We start from the raw sequence: 27140 nt of genomic DNA, 5'->3' as shown, positions 1-27140 counted from the left end.
TGTATTTTTAAGAGCACATAATTACAAAGGAAAAGTTAGTTTTAAAAGTATTTTTGTTTCCTGCCATACATAATAATATCCATCACATAACTATTTTTAGTTTCTTGCGTATTTTACGTTTTCTACGTACCTTAACGCGATTTATTCGCACAATTTATGACTCACGTAGAAACAGTTTTTTTACGCTAAAGAAACAAGAACCTACGTGACCGCTATAAATTTGAAAACAGTTGCGCTTTGTCATTTAAAAATGTTGAGAGGCACGTGCGGTATATCTCCTCCTCGTTTGTGAAGTCCCGACTCTTTTGACTAATGCAAGATGCATTGCAGAAATAATGAGTGGGACTTGTAACCCAAGGGAGATGGTGGCTTCATATTTTGGATTAATTCCAAGGCCATAATGCAAGCAGAGATTCAGAACAGACCGCGGTCACTTCCTTTGTGCTTCGCCGTTTCCTTCCACAGCTCACCTGTATCACCTAGCAGGAAGGTGACCTCATGCAATAAAACATCCACCTGCGGTGACGCGATTGTTTATGGTGTCTTCTTCCTTCCTTTCCCTTTCCTTTTTATGTTATTTTATTTCATTGCTGCTACTTACTGCTAGCTAAATTACTATTACTACTACTGCTAGGCTCTACTGCTATGAATTAGTTTCACTTGAATTTTGTCTCATTCGAAGTGGATTTTATTTATTTATTTATATTTATTTGATACCTTACGCTTAAATTTACTTTCGAAGACTGTATTCATTTATCTATATCCTCAGATTCTCTTGTTGATATTATAATTATTAAATAATTATTCAGGATTAGAGTTACATCAACTGCTTGTCTATGCGGATGACGTGAATATGTTAGGAGAAAATCCTCAAACTAATAGGGAAAACACGGGAATTTTACTTGAAGCAAGTAAGGAGATAGGTTTGGAAGTAAATTCCGAAAAGACAAAGTATATAATTATCTCTCGTGACCAGATCATAGTACGAAATGGAAATATAAAACTTGAAAATTTGTCCTTTGAAGAGGTGGAAAAATTCAGATATCTTGGAGCAACAGTAACAAAATTAATATAAGCTTAAATGACACTCGGTAGGAAATAAAACGCAGAATAAATATGGGAAATGCCTCTTATTATTCGGTAGAGAAGCTTTTATTATCCAGTCTGCTCTCAAAAAACCTGAAAAGTTAGATTTTATAAAACAGTTATATTACCGGTTGTTCTGTATGGTTGTTATACCTTGAACTCTTACTTTGAGAGAGGATCAAACGTTAAGGGTGTTTGAGAATAAGGAAAATATTTGGGGCTAAGAGGGATGAAGTTGCAGGAAAATGGAGAAAGTTACACAACGCAGAACTGCACGCATTGTATTCTTCGCCTGACATAATTAAGAACATTAAATCTAGACGTTTGAGATGGGCAAGACATGCAGCACGTATGGGAAATCCATAAATGCATATAGAGTGTTAGTTGGGAGGCCGGAGGGAAAAGACCTTTGTAGAGGCCGAGACGTAGATGGGAGGATAACATTAAAATGGATTTGAGGAAGGTGGGATATGATGGTAGAGACTGGATTAATGTTGCACAGGATAGGGAACGATGGCAGGCTTATGTGAGGGCGGCAATGAACCTCCGGGTTCCTTAAAAGCCAGTAAGTAAGTAAGTATGAGCCATTACAATTACCTCTTGCTTTTGAAAAACCCTATACATAACTCACATATTTTCGTGGCTGGTGTTTAGAAAGCATCGAGACACATTAGATAATGTAGGGAGACGGACCGTGTGGAAAACCTCTTATACTTGTCTTTCCATGATACAAGTGTTGCCAAAGTAAACTTTTCATGTTAAACGTTACAGTTTTTTTCTTTCTTGTACCTCGAACATAGACGTTTCACGACAAAGAGTTACTTACTTACTTACAAATGGCTTTTAAGGAACCCGAAGGTTCATTTCCGCCCTCACATAAGCCCGCCAGCGGTCCCTATCCTGTGCAAGATTAATCCAGTCTCTATCATCATATCCCACCTCCCTCAAATCCATTTTAAAATTATCCTCCCATCTACGTCTCGGCCTCCCTAAAGGTCTTTTTCCCTCCGGTCTCCCAACTAACACTCTATATGCATTTCTGGATTCGCCCATACGTGCTACATGCCCTGCCCATCTCAAACATCTGGATTTAATGTTCCTAATTATGTCAGGTGAAGAATACAATGCGTGCAGTTCTGTGTTGTGTAACTTTCTCCATTCTCCTGTAACTTCATCCCGCTTAGCCCCAAATATTTTCCTTAGCACCTTATTCTCAAACACCCTGAACCTATGTTCCTCTCTCAGAGTGAGAGTCCAAGTTTCACAACCATACAGAAGAACCGGTAATATAACTGTTTTATAAATTCTCACTTTCAGATTTTTGGACAGCAGACTGGATGATAAGAGCTTCTCAACCGAATAATAACACGCATTTCCCATATTTATTCTGCGTTTAATTTCCTCCCGAGTGTCATTTATATTTGTTACTGTTGCTCCAAGATATTTGAATTTTTCCACCTCTTCGAAGGATAAATCTCCAAATTTTATATTTCCATTTCGTACAATATTCTGGTCACGAGACATAATCATATACTTTGTCTTTTCGGGATTTACTTCCAAACCGATCGCTCTACTTGCTTCAAGTAAAATTTCCGTGTTTTCCCTAATCGTTTGTGTATTTTCTCCTAACATATTCACGTCATCCGCGTTACGAAGTGCAAAAATTCTACTAGATAATGAGCATTAGCGGCTTTGGAGTCGCGCCCGTCAGAACAGAGCCCCGCTTCTTACTGTTGAGCTACGCCTGTGGTTGTTTTGTGTTGTGTGTTAAGTTCTCGCCACATGACGAGGGAGTCGTGATACTTGTAATTATCTAATTGTTCATAAACTTAAAAAAAGTGTTAATAGGCAGAATTTCCAAATGCTAACTACACGCACACCATCTTCGCTTCACACAAAGCCGCGAGCCGATTACTGTGGAGATGCACGTGAAATAACGAGTGAATCATCACCGACCGACGGTCTGATTGTTGTGCGTCGGAAGTCCTCAAGGTGTTTTACAACTCATTATGCAGTACCTCAACGTTCTTTTCCAGGTGGCGACAAGACCTTGGGCAATGCCTCCGTCAGACTCTACGGTGACTTCGGCTGACCTCACCAAGCTGTGTAACCACAAGAGGAAATTACTCGCAATGGCTACATTAGCTGCGGGTCCTGGGTTTAATTCCCAGCAGCAACAGCAACTACAACAGCAGACGCATGGGGCACAGGGTTCGGCGGACGCGCAGCTTCCGAAGGTGAAGAAAGGTGAGTATTACAACTTCCATCTTAGCGAAGAGAATTTCGTTGTATAGACCTAAAGTTCCCAAATGTGACTCTGTGAATATAAATACGGAAGAGCTAAAAGCCCTCAACTTAGTTATTAGGTATTACACATATTTTTAGAGTTTGAGAAAATGAAGAATTGATATGGTACGATATTGTTATAAAAATATATATATATATATATATATATATATATATATATATATATATATATATAATTTGAACTGGTAATGGAAATTACGGGAAAACGGCTGAACGGATTTTAATGAATGACTCCTCATTTTGAAGCTTGGAACCCAAAGATTTTCAGAAAAATAGTAGGCCTAGTTTTCAGTGAAATGTCAATTTTCCTACATAATTTTCCTATTTTCCAAAATCCATTTGTCGTCAATTTTGAGAACTAATGGCTTTTCAGAATACAACAAAACACACACTACAATAAGCAATATTACACGCAGACCATGACCTGCAGAATTGCTGACATATTTAGAGCAAATCAGAGCAAATTCTGTGACATCATAATGACAACAATATGTCGATCTTCATTTGTGTAATTTTTATAACGTCTCTATAATTGGTTATTAAAAACTTTCAAGACTTACTAAATAATTTACAGATCTGATTCTGTGGTGTGTAATTTTCTGAGTACAGCTATGTATTGGATATTAAAAACTATGAAACTTGAGGTGGTTTGATGACGTTATCACCATTAAAAGTGAAATATTATTATAGTTAATGCCATGATATGAGTATTTGTCACTGATATACATATTAATGCTATAGCATATTGATGATATGAAACTCAAACCTTTTGGGGTTATATAAGTAGACGGAGAGAATATCTTAAATTAGATCTTCATTTCCACAATTTACTGAGTGACGGCTGTATAATATATGCAGTATATGTTACTGAAAAGTACAAAACTTACGTAAGTTAAAATTATTGTTATTAAAAATGATATTTTTATAGTTATTAATCAAGTGGTGTGGATCTTTTTCATATATTTAATGGAGGTGTGGTGTGGATATTTATATGCGTGATTTCTACACGTGGATGTTTATGTTGCCTGGAGACAGCGCAAAAATTACAGTTCCTAAGGAAAGACCAAGAGGTTTACAAGATTTTGTAGTCTCCCGATCATTTCAGCAAGATCTCTTAGAAGGATAAAATGATTCTACATTTCAAGGTAGTTCACGAAACATGCAGCAGGTATACCAAGATGCTATGTCTATTGTTCGAAAGCGTGGCAAATTTGACATTTTCTTAACTCTCACCTGCAATTCTCAATGAACTGAAATAGCTACTACTGCTTTACTCCCACATGAAAAATCCACTGATCTTCCTGACATTCTTACTTGCGTTTTCGATTTTAAACTCAAAAACTGAAGATGGATAGGTTCAAGAAAAAAGTATTTGGCATAAAAAACCATTCAGAGAGAGTATGTTTCATTATCATGGAAGCAAATAACTATTAAAATGACTGGTAGGACTATTCTTCATCGAAAATAAATCTGAAACATTTTTATTTTAACTTCTAATAAACTTACTTTGCACCATTTGCTGCACAAGCCACTAGTGTGATATAAACTTCACTGCCGGATTAAGAAGATTACTAACAAAAATGCATTGGAGAGAAAGCCCTTGTAGACTTAGTCAAAATGAAAGTGGCCGGTGTCTGAGAGACCATGTTCGAATCGGGTATTCCCGCCAGCGCTCGGGACAGCCAGGCTTTGTTCAAAAGATTGTGTATATTCTTGTAATAGTTATTCATAATATGCTTTTCGCGAAGTGCCCTGTACTATTTTAATTACAACTCCACCCTTGATTGTAACGCCATTTTAGTGTAACAAACATTAAATTATGGCACAAAATAGTATATACCGTTTTTTCAATACTTCATAATATGTATGTTAATTATTTTTAACATATTTAGCAGTGAAAGTAAAATTTACAGTTCATTTCTTAATTGCCATGGCAACAAATATTGAACAGATCTGAAATACTTACAGAACTATGCAAGTCTGGCTTTCAAGTAAAACTCCCTGTGAAGTAGACTTGAATAATTTCAAGGAAAAAATTGTTCCGGGATCCTTCGCTTAGCGCACGAATGCTCTACCGACTGAGCTACCCAGGAGCTACACCCGACACAGTCCCAATTTTTCCCTTTATATCCACACAACTCAAGTGAGCTGACAAGATGCCAGAAACCCAACTGTGAGTGCACACAAACTCTGTGTGACTTGAATTGTGTTTTTTTTAACGTACTTAGAGTGACGTATATATTGTGCACATCTGGCTTTCAGAAAGCGTCACTGTAGGTACGTTAACAGAAAACCACAATTAAAGTCACACAGAGTTTGTGTGCACTCAAAGTTGGGCTTCTTGAGCCTTGTCAGCCCACTTGAGTTGTGTGGATATAAAGGGAAAAATTGAAACGGTGTCGGGTGTAGTTCTTGGGTAGCGCAATCGGTAGAGCATTCGTGCGCTAAGCGAAGAGTCCCGAGTTCGATACCCGACCCCGGAACAATTTTTCCCTTGAAATTATTCACTCTCAGGTCTACTAGTTTGACAGGTCTGAAATACTTACAGTACTAGTTTCACAGTAACATAGCAGCCAAGTCATGTTTTACTTGAATTAATGAATCTAGTACAACATTTATAAATGCAATTTCGATTTATTATTAGTTTTTACATTTTTCCAAGTATTGCAAAAAGGTATTCACTAACCGCAAACTGTGACTATCTCACTTACTGTCCTCGGTACGTAATATACTATTTCAGTAACACTAATATTTTAAATTTTAATTTTCTGTCTTCACGAATTTTTCAATTGGCCCACGTATATCTTGTCTCTTGTAATTAATTTTACCTGCAAGATGCGTACATTTGTCAGGGTACTCCCTACACGTTTATTTGTAGTGTTTGAGAGTTACTTATCGTCCGAATATTGATTCCCAGCGTACTGCTAATAGAGTATTGTAGACTCGTCTTTGTTCTGAGCACTGTCGCCTAGGAACAGCTATTCCATTAATTTATTCTGCCATTGTCCACGTCAGTTGTCGGTGGAGAGAGGCGGCGCGGCGGACCAGATACGTATCGCGGGCCGTGGAATGAATAAACTGAACTGAATGTTGCTGATTGTACAGAGAGGGACGAAGAGCGTTGCGAAGTAAGAACAGACTCTGCCAGAGCAATGGATTGCGCATTTCATCTGCGCGCTTCTCCATTTTGTGTCGCTCTGTCTCATTTCTTCTCCTTCCACAGTCTCTTTCCGATAAATGAGAATCACCCAGACAAGCTACTGTGCCATCTGACCTACTTAAAAGTCTAGAATAAGAAAGGCGCTTCTCTCCGTAATGAAATATCGCAATCATTAGCCTATTTTCCATGCCAAAGAAGAAACAATCAATTCGCACTCACGGAGTGGTTTACAAACTATTTAGGAACCTTTATAGAACTAAGTCGCAGCTGGTTCTCATATTTTATAGTCATGTGTCTCAACAATTCAAAGGAGAAACCGTCGAATAGCCTCTGTTTTCACGAAGTTCAAAGCATTTGTCTAGTATGAAACTCTAGTCACTTTAATAATTGGCAGTTTTCTTACCACTGTCTTGAATTGGAAGTCATTCCAGAGGCGAAGTGTGGTGATTTATTATTATTTTAATTTCTGAGTTCATCGAACTTGATGATTTCGAGATTATGGAGCTCATGGTTTTGCAGTATAGGCTTGCTTATACCCAAGTTTATTGCAAAAACACTCAATAATTTCAGACTGTGCAACAAATGTCTTGAAGAGTTGTCAATTAAAGCCATAAAAGGGTCCATTTCAATCCTTAAGGACCACTTATATAACTGTGGCATGCAGTGATTTTTTTCTTATGGTCTATCACTCTTTAGCCAAATATATTACTCAGATATTCCACCCTTTGCATAACATTGTTATTATTTGACTTTTGATATTTGTTTGTTTAGTACTTTTTGATTTATAGTATACAACTTCTACCTTGGAGAATATTATAAATTAATTACTTCGGAGAAGATGACATTATGATTGCATTTTATTACACACCATTATTAACTGCAAAAGCTGTTAATGTTAGCTACAAACACGATGAGATTACGATTGTAATTGTGACTCTCAATTTAACATACTTTTAAATAATATATAGGTAGGGGCTATTCAAAGACGATGAGATGACGATTGTAATTCTTTATTTAACGTTCTTTTTATATATGGGGGCTAAGACGTTTAGATGAATGTAATAGTAACTCGTATTTTAACATCAGTGTTAAATGTAGGGGCTTTTCAAAGACGATTAGATGACGATTGTAACTATTTAACGTCGTTTTTATATACACGGGCTAAGACGGTCAGTTGTTTCTAATTGTAACTCTTGTTTTAAGATCAGTTTTAAATGTAGGGGCTTTTCAAAGACGATGAGATGACGATTACAATTATTTATTTAACGTCCTTTTTATATGCAGGGGCTAAGATGATCAGATTGTAATACTTTATTAAACGTCCTTTTTATATAGAAGGTCAGATGATTGTAATTGTAACTCTTATTTTAAGATCAGTTTTAAATGTAGAAGCTTTTCAAAGACGAGGAGATGACGACTGCAATTCTTTATTTAACGTTCTTTTTATATGCAGGGGCTAAGATGATCAGATTGTAATACTTTATTAAACGTCCTTTTTATATAGAAGGTCAGATGATTGTAATTGTAACTCTTATTTTAAGATCAGTTTTAAATGTAGAAGCTTTTCAAAGACGAGGAGATGACGATTGTAATTCTTTATTTAACGTTCTTTTTATGTATGGGGGCTAAGACGTTTAGATGATTGTAATAGTGACTCGTATTTTAACATCAGTTTTAAATGTAGGGGCTTTTCAAAGACGATTAGATGACGATTGTAACTATTTAACGTCTTTTTTATATACACGGACTAAGACGGTCAGTTGTTTCTAATTGTAACTCTTGTTTTAAGATCAGTTTTAAATGTAGGGGCTTTTCAAAGACGATGAGATGACGATTGTAACTATTTAACGTCTTTTTTATATACACGGACTAAGACGGTCAGTTGTTTCTAATTGTAACTCTTGTTTTAAGATCAGTTTTAAATGTAGGGGCTTTTCAAAGACGATGAGATGACGATTGTAACTATTTAACGTCTTTTTTATATACACGGACTAAGACGGTCAGTTGTTTCTAATTGTAACTCTTGTTTTAAGATCAGTTTTAAATGTAGGGGCTTTTGAAAGACGATTAGATGACGATTGTAACTATTTAACGTCTTTTTTATATACACGGACTAAGACGGTCAGTTGTTTCTAATTGTAACTCTTGTTTTAAGATCAGTTTTAAATGTAGGGGCTTTTCAAAGACGATGAGATGACGATTGTAACTATTTAACGTCTTTTTTATATACACGGGCTAAGACGGTCAGTTGTTTCTAATTGTAACTCTTGTTTTAAGATCAGTTTTAAATGTAGGGGCTTTTCAAAGACGATGAGATGACGATTGTAACTATTTAACGTCTTTTTTATATACACGGACTAAGACGGTCAGTTGTTTCTAATTGTAACTCTTGTTTTAAGATCAGTTTTAAATGTAGGGGCTTTTCAAAGACGATGAGATGACGATTGTAACTATTTAACGTCTTTTTTATATACACGGACTAAGACGGTCAGTTGTTTCTAATTGTAACTCTTGTTTTAAGATCAGTTTTAAATGTAGGGGCTTTTGAAAGACGATTAGATGACGATTGTAACTATTTAACGTCTTTTTTATATACACGGGCTAAGACGGTCAGTTGTTTCTAATTGTAACTCTTGTTTTAAGATCAGTTTTAAATGTAGGGGCTTTTCAAAGACGATTAGATGACGATTGTAACTATTTAACGTCTTTTTTATATACACGGGCTAAGACGGTCAGTTGTTTCTAATTGTAACTCTTGTTTTAAGATCAGTTTTAAATGTAGGGGCTTTTCAAAGACGATGAGATGACGATTGCAATTATTTATTTAACGTCCTTTTTATATGCAGGGGCTAAGATGATCAGATTGTAATACTTTATTTAACGTCCTTTTTATATAGAAGGTCAGATGATTGTAATTGTAAATCTTATTTTAAGATCAGTTTTAATGTATAAGCTTTTCAAAGACGATGAGATGACGATTGTAATTCTTTATTTAACGTCTTATATATATATATATATATATATATATATATATATATATATATATATACGGGCTAAGACGGTCAGATGGTTGTAATTCTTTATTTACGTCTTTTATATATATATATATATAGGGGCTAATTCGGTCAGATGATTGTAAGTCTTATTTTAAGATCAGTTTTAAATGTAGGGGTTTTTCAAAGACGATGAGGTGACGATTGCAATTCTTTATTTAACGTCCTTTTTATATATAGGAGCTAAGACGGTCAGATGATTGTAATTGTAACTCTTATTTTCATTTCACCTTTAAATGTAGGGGCTATCGAAACAACGAGATTACGATTGTGATTGTAATTCTTTATATACTGAGGCCATTCATGGACTGTGATGTTATGATCATAGTGTAATCATTGATTTTAATATCATCTGTGAACAAAGAATCTGTTCAAGGATTGTTTTTGTAATTTTAATTAATTACTTAACGCCGCTTTCTTAATTTAGGGGCTTAGAACAAAAAGCAGGTAAGTGACATTATTAAAAAAAATGCGGTAAGTGCGTGTGGATGTTTCTTTGGGATAAAATCAGGTAAGTGATCACACTGTGCAGTGCTGCTATATGGGCATCATTTCACCAAGCCAGTGTATAATATTCCATTGCATGTAGAACTTTAACTGTAATTTTCTCAAAACTAGGTTTCCGTCACTTACCTGCTTTTTGTTCTAAGCCCCTCAATTATGGTGACGATTCATAAGATGGATTGCAATATTTCCACATCATCTTCAACTTCAGAGAGATTTCAGAGACAAAATATTGTAGCCTAATAAAAATTCTTTAAGTAACGTCACTCTTGAGGATACAATTTGGTGAAATTTTGTCAACTTTGTTGTAAAAAATTCTATTTTTCGTTTTTAACGTTAAAAAACCATGTATGGTTCAGAGGACCTCTTCACAAATTTTCATGCAGATAGTCCCCTTCAGTTAGCTGTTTCGGCAGCCATTTAATTAAAAGGTTGGGAGGACCTTCAAACTTTTAAACTCAATTTTCTCAGTTTGCATTTTCTTACATATTGATTTACTAAAAATGCTACTTCTCCAAATTTTGCATGTTTTTTTGTAGGTCTTCTTAAAGGTGGGCTTAAACTGCGAGATTTTTTATGGGGAATTATTTTTTCTGTTAGACGTCACAATTTTTACCCATTTTTATATTTGAGTATATAAAATAATTTTTTCTTAGCTCTTGAATGATAATTTGAAAATAGTACAGACATGGACAAATTATTAGCAAAATTGAAGATTTGTATGATATATTTTTACAAAATGTGACTACAGTTGATATTTTTTTTTATATATTTCTATTTGCTATATTGATAGAAATATGAAAAACTGTTAACTGTAGTCGAAATTGGAAAGCCAGATTTTGTAAAAATATATAATGAAAATCGTTAATAATTTTTATAAGTAATAATTTGTCCATGTCTGTAAATAGAAGGTAGTTTGAAAAGTATGTGGATGAAATTTCAGGCAACAATTTTTGGAAATTTAAACCTAGTGATTTCTCAAAATACAATTTAAATTTACAAAAAAAAAAAAAAAAAAAAAAAAAAAGTCCAAGTGAGATGAAATGTTACGCTTTATATAATATGCAAAGATCTGATTGAAACGGTTAAGGAAATTCAAATTTCACCTGACTGTGTTCTTAATGCTTAAATTGGCAATGTATCCTATAGGATACAACAGGTTAATAGGCTATGTGCTATAATTTTCATAGAACAATAGAAAACATTGGTAGGAAAATTAAAATTTCACAATACTATAATATTGCACAACATATAAAATATGGACATTGCGATAGTTGTTTTCTTTACAGTCCGACACGGTTTAATAAACTAGTGTGATAAATGAAGTTTTGCCAGTTCAAGGGTTAAGCTGTAAAGACTTCAGGTATGTGTACGTTACCAAGACTATGAAGTAGCAAATACCAATTGTAACTCTGAGGAGAGACGATCGGAAAATTTCGTCAGAAGTTCTCTAAGTCAAGGACGAGAATTTATTTCTCTGTCACGGTATCCCAGCTGTAACTTTCCTATCGAAACAAGACATGCCAAGCATTCTTATGGCGCTCAGAAATTCATTACCGTCTGTCGATTTTGAACCCGAAACGGCAAGCATCTTAACCTCTCGACCACGGAGGTCGACTGCTGTTTTAATGGGGAGATTTTCCCGGAACGGATCAATGGTTTTACACTACGGTTGGGATTCTTTACGAGGAAGCAGTTTATTATGCTTAACACTCAATTATAATGAATCCGGGCGCATTACACAGTTCAGTAGACTGGTGGACGAGAAAGAATGATTATCAAGAACAGAGGCACTTCTGCGAAAGTGGGGGCGGTTGGGCTCCGAGCTGCGGAGTGTTTGCTCTCCATTAGCAGGAGATATTCGCTCTTTGCACAGCAGGGAATTAAATAATAAGTTTTCCAAGAAATTTTTAGTCCAATTGATATTCCATCTTTTACGTTGAATTTCATAATACTTTATTACATACGCCGTTTTGGTTATTTTTTGTGCAGTTCGTGGAAAGGGATTTTAATTCTTCCGTGTATATCCCACTCCTTGGAGTACCATACAGGGTGTTTAAAAATATCGCATATTTTTACAGGAGGTAGCATAGGTCGAAACTAGAAAAAAAAAAGTTCCTGTTGAGATATGGGCCATGCTGTATTGTGGCCTATCACCGTCATTCGTTTAAAAACACAAAACAATGGTGAATTTTTTGAGATTGGATAGCATTCCTGGCAGAAGTAAACAGAGAATGTAGTAGTAAACAAAGGTTCAGGATACTACAGAGTTTATCATTTTATTTATGTTGGTAAGTATGTACAGCTATTCAGTGGTGTAGGTATATGCCTCTTGCGACAGTATCTAATCCGGAGGTTTAATGGGCGATGGATTGGTCGAGGAAGTCTAGTAGCATGGCCTCCCCGATCACCTGACGTAAATCCTTTGGATTTCTGGCTATGATGACATTTAAAGACATTGGTATATGTCACACCCATCGAAAACGTACATACGTTACAGGAGCGTGTATCCAATGCATGTGAGCAAATCCGACAACAGCCAGGTGTGGTCGCAAGAGTACGTGATTCATTGAGAAGAAGGACTGAAGCATGTGTAACAATGGGTGGTAACCACGTAGAGCACTTTCTGTAGTGTCTACTGTCTACGTAACAGACAGGTGGATATTGTAGATCACAATACAGAATGTCCATATCTTAACAGATATTTGTTTTTGATTTATTTTATTGGGTTATTTTACGACGTTGTATCAACATTTAGGTTATTTAGCGTCTGAATGATATGAAGGTGATAATGCCGGTAAAATGAGTCCGGGGTCCAGCACCGAAACTTACCCACCATTTGCTCGTATTGGGTTGAGGGAAAACCCCGGAAAAAACCTCAACCAGGTAACTTGCCCCGACCGGGATTCGAACCCAGGCCACCTGGTTTCGCGGTCAGACGCGCTGACCGTTACTCCACAGGTGTGGACGATATTTGTTTCCGGACACATGTTTATAGGAACTTTTTTTCTATTTTCGGCCAGTGCTGTCTTCTGTAAAAATATGCGACATTTTTCTTAAACACCCTGTATATTAAGCTTTGCATCACAGTAACTGTACAGATGTCTTCATTTTGTGTTCGTCTGCCCGTGACCTTTTAGTGAAGTAGATGTGAGAAAGAGTTAATAGTTATAGGACGAACAGGACGTCGACTCGGTCATCATCGGTGTGGTTACCAGGCTTAGCATTGAATTTGAAGTTCCTGGGTTCAAACCCTATCGAAGGCAATGGATTGTAAGGGCGTTATTCTTAATAACATGTCTTTTTTCGAAAGCAGGCGTGGCGTGTATGGGAGAACGACAGTGGACTAGTGTCAACTAAAAAATTAACCGTGTCCACTTGTGTCCCGAACTTCACTTATATAGGGTGATTCAAAAAGTGTTTGCGAAATGCTAGGTGGTAAAAATATCGCTATTTAGAACAGAAAATATAAATAACTCTTTTTAATACGACTTTGTTTCGGAGTTATAATATCTCGAAGTATAATTTGAAACATAGTGATGTTATGATTATCCTATTTTACGGTGACTAAAAATCTTAAATTTCGATGTAAAAATTGCTTAAATTCGGTGTTATTTCGCATTTAGAAATATAACTTTTTGGCTCTTATCGTGTAGATTACATTATTGAATATTTCTACAAAGACTAGAAATGTGTATCATCAAGGGAATCTTAAGGTTCTTCCTACAGTTTAACAATACTTACAGTTTTCTATCGACACGTTCATTTGTGTAACAGTTTCCCACCCTGTGTGCAGAAAAATATAAACTAATAGGCACTACAAAACATTGAGATTATTTATACTGTATAAGTAAAAATGAAGTCACTCGAGATCCGGCTTGAATATTAGACTGAAAATTCTGTACTGAAATAGGTTTTGAATATTGAATTCAAAGTTTTGTACAATCTTTGGGTACTTTAAATTAAGATTTAATAAATAGAATAAAAATTTCCCTTGAAAAATACTAAAATATCGAATAAATCCATGCTAAAAACAAAAATTTTGTGTTACACAAAATTTCCAAATATTTTGTCATTCAAGGGCTTGAAACATAAAATTTTCGCTTTTGTCAGTTGAAAAACCGTACCGGATCCGTGGTTTGCGAAAACAACTATCTTTAAATTGTGATGCGATTTCTGTTGCATAGGGTTGCTTTTACTTAATTAGGATTGTAATAACATCAGAAGAACATTAAAATATCATTATATACTTTGTTATTATTACAAAATACAGCAGTATTATATCAACATTTATCTTACTGCGTGGCCTTACCTTTGTTTACGAGGTTGTTCAAAGTGACTCCATCCATGCGACACGAAAATTGTTCATAAGATTGACGTCTTTTGTGTGTTTCTGTGGCATCTCGGATATTTTGCAGCATGAATTCATTGCCTAGAGTGGAGATTTAGACCTGATAGGCCTAATACAAAAATTAAATCCTGTTTATTTAATATTCAGAAGAGCTATTTGCATTGTTAAGCTTGATGACCTAACTTGTCTTTTTGCAGAGCCTGCCATCAAAGGGAGGTGTTTGTTTACAAAACCTAACCCCCTCCAGAGTCATGACGTAGAAACCGGTAAAGAAAGTCTGCTAGACACAAAATTGACATTGTATGTTAGAATATCTCAATTCAAATTTATTTCGGGAACTATTCCAAATAATGGATTTATTTATTTACATTCCTTATTGCAAATAACATTTTTTTCATCACTCAGCATTTTAAAAATTCATTTTTTTTGTGTTGGGTAACTTTCGGTGCTGGACTCCGGACTCATTTCACCGGCATTATCACCATCATCTCATTCAGACACTAAATAATCTAAGATGTTGATAAAGCGTCGTAAAATAACCTACTTAAGAAAAAAAACTTTTTTTTTTTGCACGATCGTGTTTTTTGTTGTATTTACAGCTATTGCTGTTAGGCCTTGAAAGTTAGAATTACCAAACAGAAACTTGTTGCTATGGACACCATTCTTCATAACATAAAACTATACTGAAATAGACCCATTACAGTGCACTTATTGTTACTTAGTTACCATTACAGTGCAGTTTTGAAGGCTTTTCAATAATATTGCTCTAAATTTTCAATGTAAAATATATTGTACTTGCAATTTTAAAAATATGATCGTGAAAAAAAGTTGTACAGTACACGTTTGTGAAGTAAGGCGAGTTTTTCAAACTTTTCCTCGATTTCGTAAAAGCACTTCCCAACCTTGTATCGTAATATAGCCTACTATGTAATGAACATACCGGGTGCGAAAAATCGTCCTGTACAACCCTTGAGGTCCACGCCTGTGGAGTAACGGTTAACACGTCTAGCCGCGAAACCAGGTGGCCCGGGTTCGATTCCCGGTCGGGACAAGTTACCTGGTTGAGGTTTTTTCCAGGGTTTTCCCTCAACCCAATATGAGCAAATGCTGGGTAACTTACGGTGTTGGACCCCGAACTCATTTCACCGGCATTATCACCTTCATCTCTTTCAGACGCTAAATAACCAAAGCTGTTGATAAAGCGTCGTAAAATAACCTACTAAAATAGAAAAAAATACAACCCGTGAGGGATGATAGTGTAGAGCGAAGTAAACAATTTCTGCAATGGCTTATAAATAAGCAATTGTTTATAATTTCTGTGATATAGGTTGGCACCAATTCCATGGGCACTAAGTAATCTCGTAATTCATACAGCTGGTTATGTGACCAACTATTAAAAAAACAAACATGGAATTTGTGTTCATATCAGTTGCTGCTATACATGCTACAAACATGGCATTACACTAAAACCAAAGCTCGAGATAGAAGAGAACTTTATTAAGCGCTTTTGTTCAGTGGACCTTGCTGTACCATCTTCAGATGTTTGGCCAGCTTTTATCATTCATGCTTTGTGTACACCATTTCCTTTCTCTCGGGAAATACATTTTCTCTCTCTTTAAAAAAAAAGACTTTTTATGAATTGGTCCTCATCTGTAAACTTTATCTTGAGCATCTCAAAAACATATTTTTATTTAATATTTGTACGCACTAGTAAACGTCTACAAATTTAATAACAACCGCCCACAACATTTCTATTGTATTCGGAGAAAAAAGACTATACAAAAAAGAATCTCTACTGGCTTTTTGATCTGATCATAAAATCCGTTAAATATATTCGTATCGTCCCCCGTCAGGTTACTGTGTTCGTAGGGGAGAGAAAGAAAAGGGGGATGAAACGAGACAGCACAGGGGCTGGGAGGGAGAGAGCTTGCAATTTCTGTGTATAAAATGCTCTCCCCATGTATGCAATATTACGGCATGGAGAACGGGCGATCAATTTGAAAATGAATTCCTTCACAAACACAAGAGAGGATGGACTGGAAGCACACAGCCTCGTCCGTCCGTCCGTCCGTCGTCCTAGTAGTCGCCTCACGCAGATCAATAAACTCCCTCCAGAGAGAGAGGGACAGAGAGAACAAGTCAGCAGTAACAGCAGCAAGCTATTCTACCCCAAGATATGTCACAGTGTCGGAACCTGTGTGTGTGATAAGGGTTAAATTCCTATATGAATGCTAGCAAAATGAAGCCTTGTCAAGAACAGGCTCGTCTGTGTAGCCGTGGACTGTCAGATTTCAACTTCAATTGTGTACGCCAACTTCGCTTCGGTTTCCAATATTTCAAGTGATCATCACATCACTGTGTATGAAACGTATTTTCGAATTAATATTTATGATTTACACGCCTAAGACGCGGGTTCAGATCTCTGCTAGGTTTAGATGTAGTTTGTTATGCGCTAAGATGTTGAAAGGTTTTATGGGGTCCCTCCCTCATTCTCAGAGGGGCAGGGCATGGTTGCGCCCCACGGTTAGGTAAAATGCAGCAGATAAAAAAGGGTCCCTGTTTTGTGGGCATAGTTGCGCCCCGTTCCCATCAGGTAGAAAAAATGGGTATGGCATAGTTGCGCCACGATTAAATAGGTAGAGAAAAAGGCATTACGGAAACTCGAACCTCGTAATCAACGAACTTTATTGATTTCTTATTCGATTTAATATTCATTATCGATATCGTTAAAATGAACGCCATGAAGTTGGCAGTACTTTATTGACTGCTTTTCTCCTGTTTATGCAGTGATTATCGATAGCCTACCATTAAAATGAACACCATGAAGTTGGCAGTACTTTATTAATTGTTTTTCTACTGTTTATGCAGTGATTATCGATAACCTACTATTAAAATGAACACCATGAAGTTGGCAGTACTTTATTAACTGTTTTTCTACTGTTTATGCAGTGATTATCGATAGCCTATCGATATCGATAGACTCTGTTTTTTAAACCACGTGATCGAGGAATTCAGAAGCTGTAAAATAGACAGATTTAAAAAAAATGCAGCTACCACTATAATATTTTTAAATAATTTATTTATTTTATGACAATCACTTTCGTGTGTACTATGCCCATCGGGGCGCAACTATGCCATGTCCATTCTGCTACCTGATTTCTTCGGGTCGCAACTATGCCATGTCCATTCTGCTACCTGATTTCTTCAAGGCGCAACTATGCCATGTCCATTCTGCTACCTGATTTCTTCGGGGCGCAACTATGCCATGCCTAGGCCTCCGAATTGACCGCGGGGCGCAACTATGCTATATCGTCTCAGAGATGATCGTATTTCGAGATCAACTGATAAATCGGATCTAGTTTCCAACAGACTCGCAGCTGAAAATTTTCAACTTGTATATTTTTAAGCAATATTTTTTCAGATTATCATATTAATACTCACACAGTTAACATGTGCTATTGTACCAAATTTGAACTTTATACACAGGTCGAATAGGTTTTTATTAATTATTGTTTTAGAGCTGTCAGTCGGCTAAAAATGTTTATCGTTTAATCAGATACCTTTAATCGATTTATCGACTGGTTAATCGAATTTATTCGATTTTAAACCGTGAAAGTTTGAACAAAACTCGTAATATACCTAATTTTATAATAATTCAATATGCATAAAAAAGAACTCCCGGTTTTACAAATATTTTTAATTTTACTGATTTATACTTACTGCAAATAATAATTATTAAGCTGCAATCGACATTGAGAATTTATACAAAAATTTGCAACATCGAAAACACTGACGTCTGAATAACCAGCAATCATGCCACTCACAATCTTTGGAAGTCAACTGATAATCTAGACCAGCGTTGTCAGACAGAGACTAAACGGAGCGGAGCGCTCCACTAGACTGGTTGCGTGCTCCGGTGTTTCCACAGATATAAGCAAGTTCACGCTCCGATCTAGCTCCACAACTGGTTTTGGAGCTTACAACTCTGACACTACTGATCTAGACTCTAGGGCCACCGAAACCTAATCTTTGACAGTTTCATAAACAACTAATAGACAAAGTCAGATACATGTGGATGGAACAGAAGTATTCAATTACAAGAAATACCATTACTTTGGAACATTCCAATTGCAAACTTCCATCTACCTTCGGGTGGTTATTTTGACAAAGGACATGTTCGCAAATATAAAAAATATACGTTAAGTACTTTCCATAGTTTGTGAAACTAAATAGTCACCTCAGCCAGTTTTCAAAAGAAAAAAGAATATTAATGAGGAATTTGTGTGTGCTTTTTAGCTTTCTAATACAAGAAGACAATTCCATCAGTTTACACTAGTCAGCCATAGCTTAAGAATTTACTGCACCAAGACTTTGTGCTATAGGCTAATGAGAATATTATTAATGTAATGATATTTTGCCATTAGAGGTTTTGTATTCTATTTAGAAAAATTAATGATAATAAGAATGGACAGATGTTAGTTTGATTATAAGTAACAAATATTAATCAGTAATTATTCTGTTAAGTAAGAATTTATGTAATTTTGACCTAAATAAAGTTATTGTCCAACAACCCCTTACATCACTCGGAAGCGAGTTCCAATTTCTAGCAAATGAAACTGTATAAGATTAAGAATATAGGCTAAAGATTTTATTTTTTTTTAAATTTTATTGGGTTATTTTACGACACTGTATCAACATCTAGGTTATTTAGCGTCTGAATGAAATGAAAGTGATAATGCCGGTGAAATGAGTCCGGGGTCCAACACCGAAAGTTACCCAGCATTTGCTCATATTGGGTTGAGGGAAAACCCCGGAAAAAACCTCAACCACGTAACTTGCCCCGACCGGGATTTGAACCCGGGCCACCTGGTTTCGCGCGGCCAGGCGCGCTGACCGTTACTCCACAGGTGTGGACTATAGGCTAAAGATGTCTTGTGGTAGGATATAATGAGTAAATTGTTATGATGAGACCTGGTATTTAGCTGATGATATGCGGATAAATTGTGAAAACGAGAAGCCAAATAGATTGGGGTAGCGGTGCGCAGAATTTGAAATAAGATAATAAGAGAATGCAGGGCTCCTCGATCGCTTAGCCTTAGCCAAGACAGATTTTGGAAAGACGGGGAAACATGCTCATACTTACGAATATTGCAGATATAATGGACGCACACATGCACACGTTGTAGCCTGCTGCTCAAATTTGCATTTAGGTTACTTAATATAATACCGCAGTAGTCGAAGTGTGGCATCACGAGTGTTTGTACGAGGATTAATTTTAATTTATCAAGGAGAAAGTGCTTCAGTCGCTTTAATGAGTGAATAATAGAAAATATTTTTTTAGAAGTATGATTCACTTGTTCATACCATTCCAGGTGACAATTCATATAAATCCCAAGGTTCTTCACAGTCGGGCTGTATGGAATAGTATTATTGTCGGTGGCAAATTTTGTTTGTCACACTTCGATCTTTGATGTTCTATTAAGATAGCCTGCGATTTACTTGCATTTAAACTAAGTCGTGCGTTTTCGACCATATGGATATTGAATTCAAGTCATCATTAACTTTAGTTATAGCGTCATTTATGTAGTTAGGTTGAGTATGCAGATAGATTTGTATGTCATCAGCATAAATATGGTTATAATGTTATTGTCGCTGATGGCTGAAATCGGAACTACATCTCATTAGACAGCCCGATCGGTATTACAGGTACCTATCCATTATTATTATTATTATTATTATTATTATTATTATTATTATTATTATTATTGGTGGTGGTGGTGGTTATGGTGGTGGTGGTGGTCTCTAAAGGCAGAACGCGAAATGATGTATCAATTTAAATGAAATAGTTAGGCAAAACATGCCCACCATATGTGGTTTTGGTTTAATATAGCTTATGAGTATAATGATTCAACATTAAACTGAATACCACGCACAACATATTGCGTCTGCTACTCGATCTGTTCACATAAACAGCCTGTGTCTTTAATATTAAAATATCACAGTATCGCCAACATCTAATCACTTACCTGCTGAACAATAGTAGTTGATATGGCTAATTTGTCTTCGGCTAAATTTCTAAATCGTCTATATAAAAAGACGATTTTATAGCTCACTAATAATAATAATAATAATAATAATAATAATAATAATAATAATAATAATAATAATATCAATGTTACATAAAACTGCCAAATTCTGTAAATAATGGGTATTCATAATGTAGCTGTTTGAAATTTCCGAATTGGTAAAACTTTAAATTATTTTTTCCCCATTTTTCCCTTTGACACAGCTAACAACACTCCGTCCCCTTTGCGGAAAACTGACGAATTTCATGATAACTTACTTACCTTGCATCATAAGAATTAAACCGCTATGAACGTAACTTACTTATCAACTTACAGTCCAATACGGTGTAGGGCAGAATGTCTGTGGACTAACAATACACTATTCCCGATCGGGACAAGTTACCTGGTTGAGATTTTTCCGGGGTTTTCCCTCAACCCAATATGAGCAAATGCTGGGTAACTTTCGGTATTGGACCCCGGACTCATTTCACCGGCATTATCACCTTCATCTCATTCAGACGCTAAATAACCTTAGATGTTGATAAAGCGTCGTAAAATAACCTACTAAAATAAAAAAATAAACAATACATTCTAGACTATGTTGGCCTCGCTTACCGTGTGGTCAATGCAGAGATTCCGCGGAGAAGTCACGAGAGAAATACAAGACAAGGCAAAAACACCAGTCTAGTGGAATGTAGATAAATCTCTGCCGACGCCGAGAAACTAACCACGGACCGCTTGGTTGAGAAGCGCATACGCTATCCATTAAGGTCATTAAGCCGTAGCGGCGGATCATTGGTTTTCCAATTGACCTAATTCTTCCGGCTGCATGTGGTTCTGGAATCGAATCAGGCTCCAACAGAAATGAATACCAGTGAATTTTTTCTTACCTGTAAAAGCCGAAAGAACACAGGCGCGAAATCCCTATTGCTACTATACTTAGGCCGATCCCCGGCGCCGGAGCGAATTTTTCTCCATTAATAACCAATATACTTGGAGGATTTAGTGAAGAACTCTTTTCAGAACATGGAAGAAGTGATAGTAAGAGGGAGAAGAGTAAAGTGCTTATGATTTACTGATGATATGGCGATGTTAACAGAAGAGGAAACGATACTAAGGGATATGCCACTGGAGCTAAATGATAGCTGTCAGCAGTATGGGATGAAGATAAATGCAAACAAGACGAAGTCCATGGTTATCGAGAGAAGAAATAAAGAAGGTAAACTTGCGAATTCGAAATGAGGCAACAGAACAAGTGGACAGTTCCAAGTATTGGGGTGTACTATAAGCAGTAACATGAGCTGTTGCCAGGCAGTCAAAAAGAGGATAGCAATGGCAAAGGAAGCTTTTAATAGAAAAAGGAGCATCTTCTGCGCACCTCTGGAAAAGGAACTAAGGAAGAGACTAGTGAAGTGCTTTGTGTGGAATATGGCATTATGTGGCGCAGGAACATGGACATTACGACAAAATGAAGATAAACGATTAGAAGCATTTGAAATATGGACTAGTGGCTTGTGCAGCAAATGCTGCAAACTAAGTTCATTAGACGTTCAAATAAACATTTTTCAGATTTATTTTCAATGAAGAATACCAGACATTCTGAAAGTTATTTGCTTCCATAACATGAAAGATACTCTCTCTCGAGCCAATACTGAAGAGAACCACGCATTTAAATATCTACACCACACTGCCATTAAATATATGAAAAAGACCCAATCCCACTTGATTAATAATTATAAAAATATTTGATTTTTAATAATATTATTATCTTACGTAAGTTTTATAGCTTTCAGTAACATATACTATATATACTATATAGCCGCCACTCAGTAAAATATAGAAATCAAAATCTAATTTAAGTTATTCTCTACATCTACTTATATAACCAAAACGTTTCACTTTCATATCATCAATATAGCATTAATATGTATAATTAATGAAAAATAATCACATCATGGCATTAACTACAATAATATTTCATTTCTAATGGTAATAATGTCATCAAACCACCTCAAGTTTTGTAGTTTTTAATATCCAATACACAGCTGTACCCAGAAAATTACACACCACAGAATCGAACCTGTAAATTATTTTTAGTAAGTTAAGTTTTTAATGACCAATTTAATTTGAGCTCTAAATATGTCAGCATTCTTGCAGATCATGGCCTTCGTGTAATATTGTTTACTGTAGTGTGTGTTTTGTTTTATTCTGAAATGCAACACGGCTGACTTGATGCTCGCTTCGCTTCTCCTTTACAAAAAAGCGAAGGGAATATCAAGTCGACCGTGAATGCTATTAGCTAGTTCTAAAAACTGATGACAGATGGATTTTGGAAAATAGGAAAATTATGTTTAAAAATTGACATTTCACTGAAAACTACTATTTTTCCGAAAAACTTTGAGATCCAAGCTTCAAAATGAGGGGTCATTTATTAAAATCCGTTCAGCCGTTTTCCCGTAATTTCCATTACCAGTTCAAATTATATATATATATATATATATATATATATATATATATTGGATATTGCTTGGTTTGCAGCGAAAGACCTGCTGTTGGGCAGAAAACTGTGGATGAATGAATTTGTCTCTAAAAGCCTTCACCTTAAATTTGGTTTCAGGAATGTTGAAATTATAGTGTGATAAGTGATAACAGTCACTTATTCTTATGAAAAATTTGTACTCATGTTTTATATATGACCGATTGTGACAGTGAGAAGAAATAATAATTAGTGGGTGAAGAATGGTGATTAAAATGAGGAAAATAATAGTGAAATAGTGTAATATTGAGGCAGAATATTAAGTGTAAATTAAAAATAAGGTAGGAGATATATGGAACACATGAAATTGCGGCCAGTGTATGGGACCGGTGTCCACCCAGCATCGTGATGCACTTGGGGAGCTACGATAGGTAGCGAAAATCCGGTTTCGCAAACCAGCTATAACGGCTGGGGGGATCATCGTGCTAACCACACGATACCTCCATTCTGGTTGGATGGTCGTTCACCTCTGCTTCGGCATATAGACGTGAGGCCAGCGCCGGCTGGTCGGTCTTGGCCCGTCATGGGCTGTAGCACCATGGATTTACTTTACTTTTAGATACAGTGAAACCTGTTCAAATCGGAACCTGAATAATCGGAATCCTGTCTATTTCGGAACAATTTATTGGTCGTGAAGAAATTTGTATGTATTATGTATAATTTGTCCTGAATAAAACAAAACTGTCCAACGCGCAAACAAACTATCCGATACTGTTCAAAACGGAAACAATATTTTGGATACACTATTACAATGTAAACTATATTTTGAAGCAGTGTGTAATTTCAAGAAATGTACGAAATATGTAGGTCACTAAGATAAAAACAAGTTTTCTTTGCAAAATTTAGAGTGTGAGGGTGGAATTTCAGTTGTAGAAAATTCAGGTGTAACACTTTGAAAAATAAAGACCATCTCATGAGTGAAAAATAAAGACCGTCTCATGAGTGAGTGGCTTGCGGACATTAATGGTGCCATAACCGCTGGTTATGTAGAAATAAATTAACTGTTGTGAGAATGAGCTTTTCATGCCTTTTCAAAGACCGTGTCAATTTCTGGACCTATTATGCAAAACAACTCTTGAACTGCAAAAAAAAAAAAAAAAATAGATAAGTCAGAATTCAAGGCTTCTAATGGATGGCTCCTAGACCAATAAATTAAATAATATGCAGTGATATACAGTGCACTATTACAGTGTAGCATTAGATATTAAATTTAGTATGATTTAATAGTGTTTAATGAGTGAGTTAAGATAAGATTAAACAAAAAATGAGATTTTTCCTCAATATGATTCACAACTGGAATAAGTGACAGAAAGCTGATTTAATGTCAGTAGTGTTAAACGAAATGTTTTGTACTTATGCAGTTTGCGGCATGCCATTTTGTTTTTCAGTTATACAAATGATAAAATATTTCATTTTAACTTCACACCTGAATAATACGGAAACCTGTCCATAACGGAAAAAAAATCGGGACCATGTCACTTCCGTCTTGAACAGGTTTTACTGTATATGGAAAGTGACAGAATAAGGAAAATCAAAATGCGTTATAGTTAAGGGTAGGGAACGAAAGTAGTGTATAGAAAAATAGTGAAAATGATCAGAAGATAATCAGTGCATGAACAAAGGTAAAGTTTTATAGAGCATGAATAACACACAGACTTTATTGGAAGTGTTGAGGGTGATTGGAAAGGGAATGGAGAAGGTGCTGCTGTGGAGGAATGAGTTCGGAAATAAAGTAGGCTAGTTTGAAGGTATAAATAGGACAGAGAAGAGTGGATGAACTGTTTTGGTAGATTACGGACATAAAAAAAACATAGAAAAATCACGCGTCTATGTTGAAATAAATAATATATATTGTAATTAGAAGGCTATGGGTACCACGTACACAGAAATGTGGCGAACCATAGCCAGTAAGCTTGATATAGAAATAAATATATAATATATCATATCATATCATATCATATCATATCATATCATATAGCCACCGGCGTGGCTCAGTCGGTTAAGGCGCTTGCCTTCCGGTCTGAAGTTGCGTTCGGGCGCGGGTCCCGAGGTTTTCCCCAACCGTAATGTGAATGCAAGGTAATCTATGGCGAATCTTCGGCCTCATCTCACCAAATATCATTTCGCTATCACCAAATTCATCGACGCTAAATAACCTAGTAGTTGATACAGCGTCGTTAAATAACCAACTGAAATAAAAAATAAATATATCACATCATATCATATCATATCTCGTATCGTATCGTATCACATCATATATCATATCATATCACATCATATATCATATCATATCATATCACATCATATATCATATCATATCATATCATATCATATCATATATATCATATCATATCATATCATATCATATCATATCATATCATATCATATCATATCATATCATATCATATCATATCATATATCAATGATCGCTTGAATTAGTTAAAGCCAGACTTCAATAATACTTCCACGTGCGAAGCTTCTTGAATGAGAACGTCTCTGGGATGCAAACTGGACGAGGATGCCCACTACAGATCTCAAATCCCGATCTCATTTAGTTGAGAAGCCATTAGCGAACTGACTGAGCCAGGGTCGGGCTCTCTTTCATATGCCCCTGCCTGGGATCGAAGCTGTCATGTGCCGGCTGATGTGATCCGAGATCATCTGAGCGAAAACTTGACGCTCAGGCGGGCGACTGGGACTCTCCTGTTAATCAGTCGGTCCTAATAGTGCGTAATGCAGCATATTAGCAAACGGGCGGTCCTGCTTTGTTCATTGATTAGGTTAGAGCGGCCAGCGCTGATTGAGAACGCCTATTCAGTCAACAGGAAGAGCTGTGACGGTTCAAACCAGTCACGGTGACAACTTTCAGACGTGTAATCCGTGCCAGGGACCAAGGTTTGTTGTCCCTTTTCTCGATTTTCAGTCATTAAGTAAGTTGTACTTTTCAATTGCGAAGTACGAGAAAATACAGTGAAACCTCTCTACAGGGTGTAACAAAAGTATACAATTAAACCTCTCTATAGAGTGTAACAAAAATACGGGGCAAAACTTAAGAAATGGATTCCTTATACGATAGCCGTCCAGGAAGTAAGTTTCCGTAAGGGTCGTTTACAGAAAGAAAGCACATTTCATGGAAAGATTTATTGCAATAGAGTCGACCTTGTTGGCGAGTTGGTATAGCGCTGGCCTTCTATACCCAAGGTTGAGGGTTCGATCCCGGGCCAGGTCGATGGCATTTAAGTGTGCTTAAATGCGACAGGCTTATGTCAGTAGATTTACTGGCATGTAAAAGAACTCCTGCGGGACAAAATTCCGGCACAACCGGCGACGCTGATATAACCTCTGCAGTTGCGAGCGTCGTTAAATAAAACATGACATTTAGCATTTTATTGAAATAGATATAGCAAATTGTTGAGCTATTTTTCAACATATTCCCTACCGGAATTGAGCCATTTGTCATATCATGGGATAAGCTTCTGTATACCTGTGTCGTAGAGGTCTATCGTCTAGGATCGGAACCTGTGTGTGACAGCCGTCTGCACCTCTCTGTTGATCCTATAGTACGACAGATTTCTCAGTTCCGGTAGGGAATATGTTGAAAATAGCTCAGCAATTGCTGTATCTGTTTAAATAAATCTTTTTGTGAAATTATGTTTTCTTTCTGTAAACGGCTCCAGAGAAGCTTACTTTGTGGACGCCCGTCATATATCTAGAGAAGAAAAACAGTTAATAACATGGGTCCGGAAATGCTTAATTTCAGAGTTACTAGTAAAGCCAGTGTTTGGTCAGGAAGCATGTTAACCGTGTACAGAGTATAGCTCAGCATCACGCCACAGTGTTAGTACATTCAGTTTCTGATTAATATATTACCATTGATAGTTTAGTTGCGTCCTCAGTGCGTCTGTTTCATGCTATACAATCCTTGGACAAGTACTTCAAAGATCCGTCTGCAACTATTAAACTTTCGAATCGTCAAAGAAAACGCTAACACACTATTAGTGGAACACTTTTAGCAAAAAGTTCTTAAAGCGCAAGCTACTGGAAATGTTAGCGTGTTTCCGTTAAGAGCACTGGGAAG

General features: G+C 36.3%; 1 protein-coding gene across 3 annotated transcripts in view; it reads left to right on the top strand.

Annotated features, from left to right (window-relative positions):
• Nucleotides 1-27140, top strand: part of LOC138704602 (nuclear receptor coactivator 6-like) — a 708935-nt gene that overhangs the window by 528529 nt on the left and 153266 nt on the right. For all 3 annotated transcript variants that reach the window (XR_011333375.1, XM_069832672.1, XM_069832673.1), the window contains exon 4: nucleotides 3123-3333. Coding sequence is in view for 2 of the 3 variants with exons in the window: in XM_069832672.1 (XP_069688773.1) it covers nucleotides 3123-3333 (211 nt within the window). In the remaining variant the exon portion in view is untranslated. The remainder of the gene's footprint in view (nucleotides 1-3122; nucleotides 3334-27140) is intronic.

This window comes from Periplaneta americana, chromosome 8 (assembly GCF_040183065.1).
Source record: "Periplaneta americana isolate PAMFEO1 chromosome 8, P.americana_PAMFEO1_priV1, whole genome shotgun sequence".
NCBI lineage: Eukaryota > Metazoa > Arthropoda > Insecta > Blattodea > Blattidae > Periplaneta > Periplaneta americana.
This window is presented reverse-complemented; position numbering and strand designations above follow the sequence as displayed.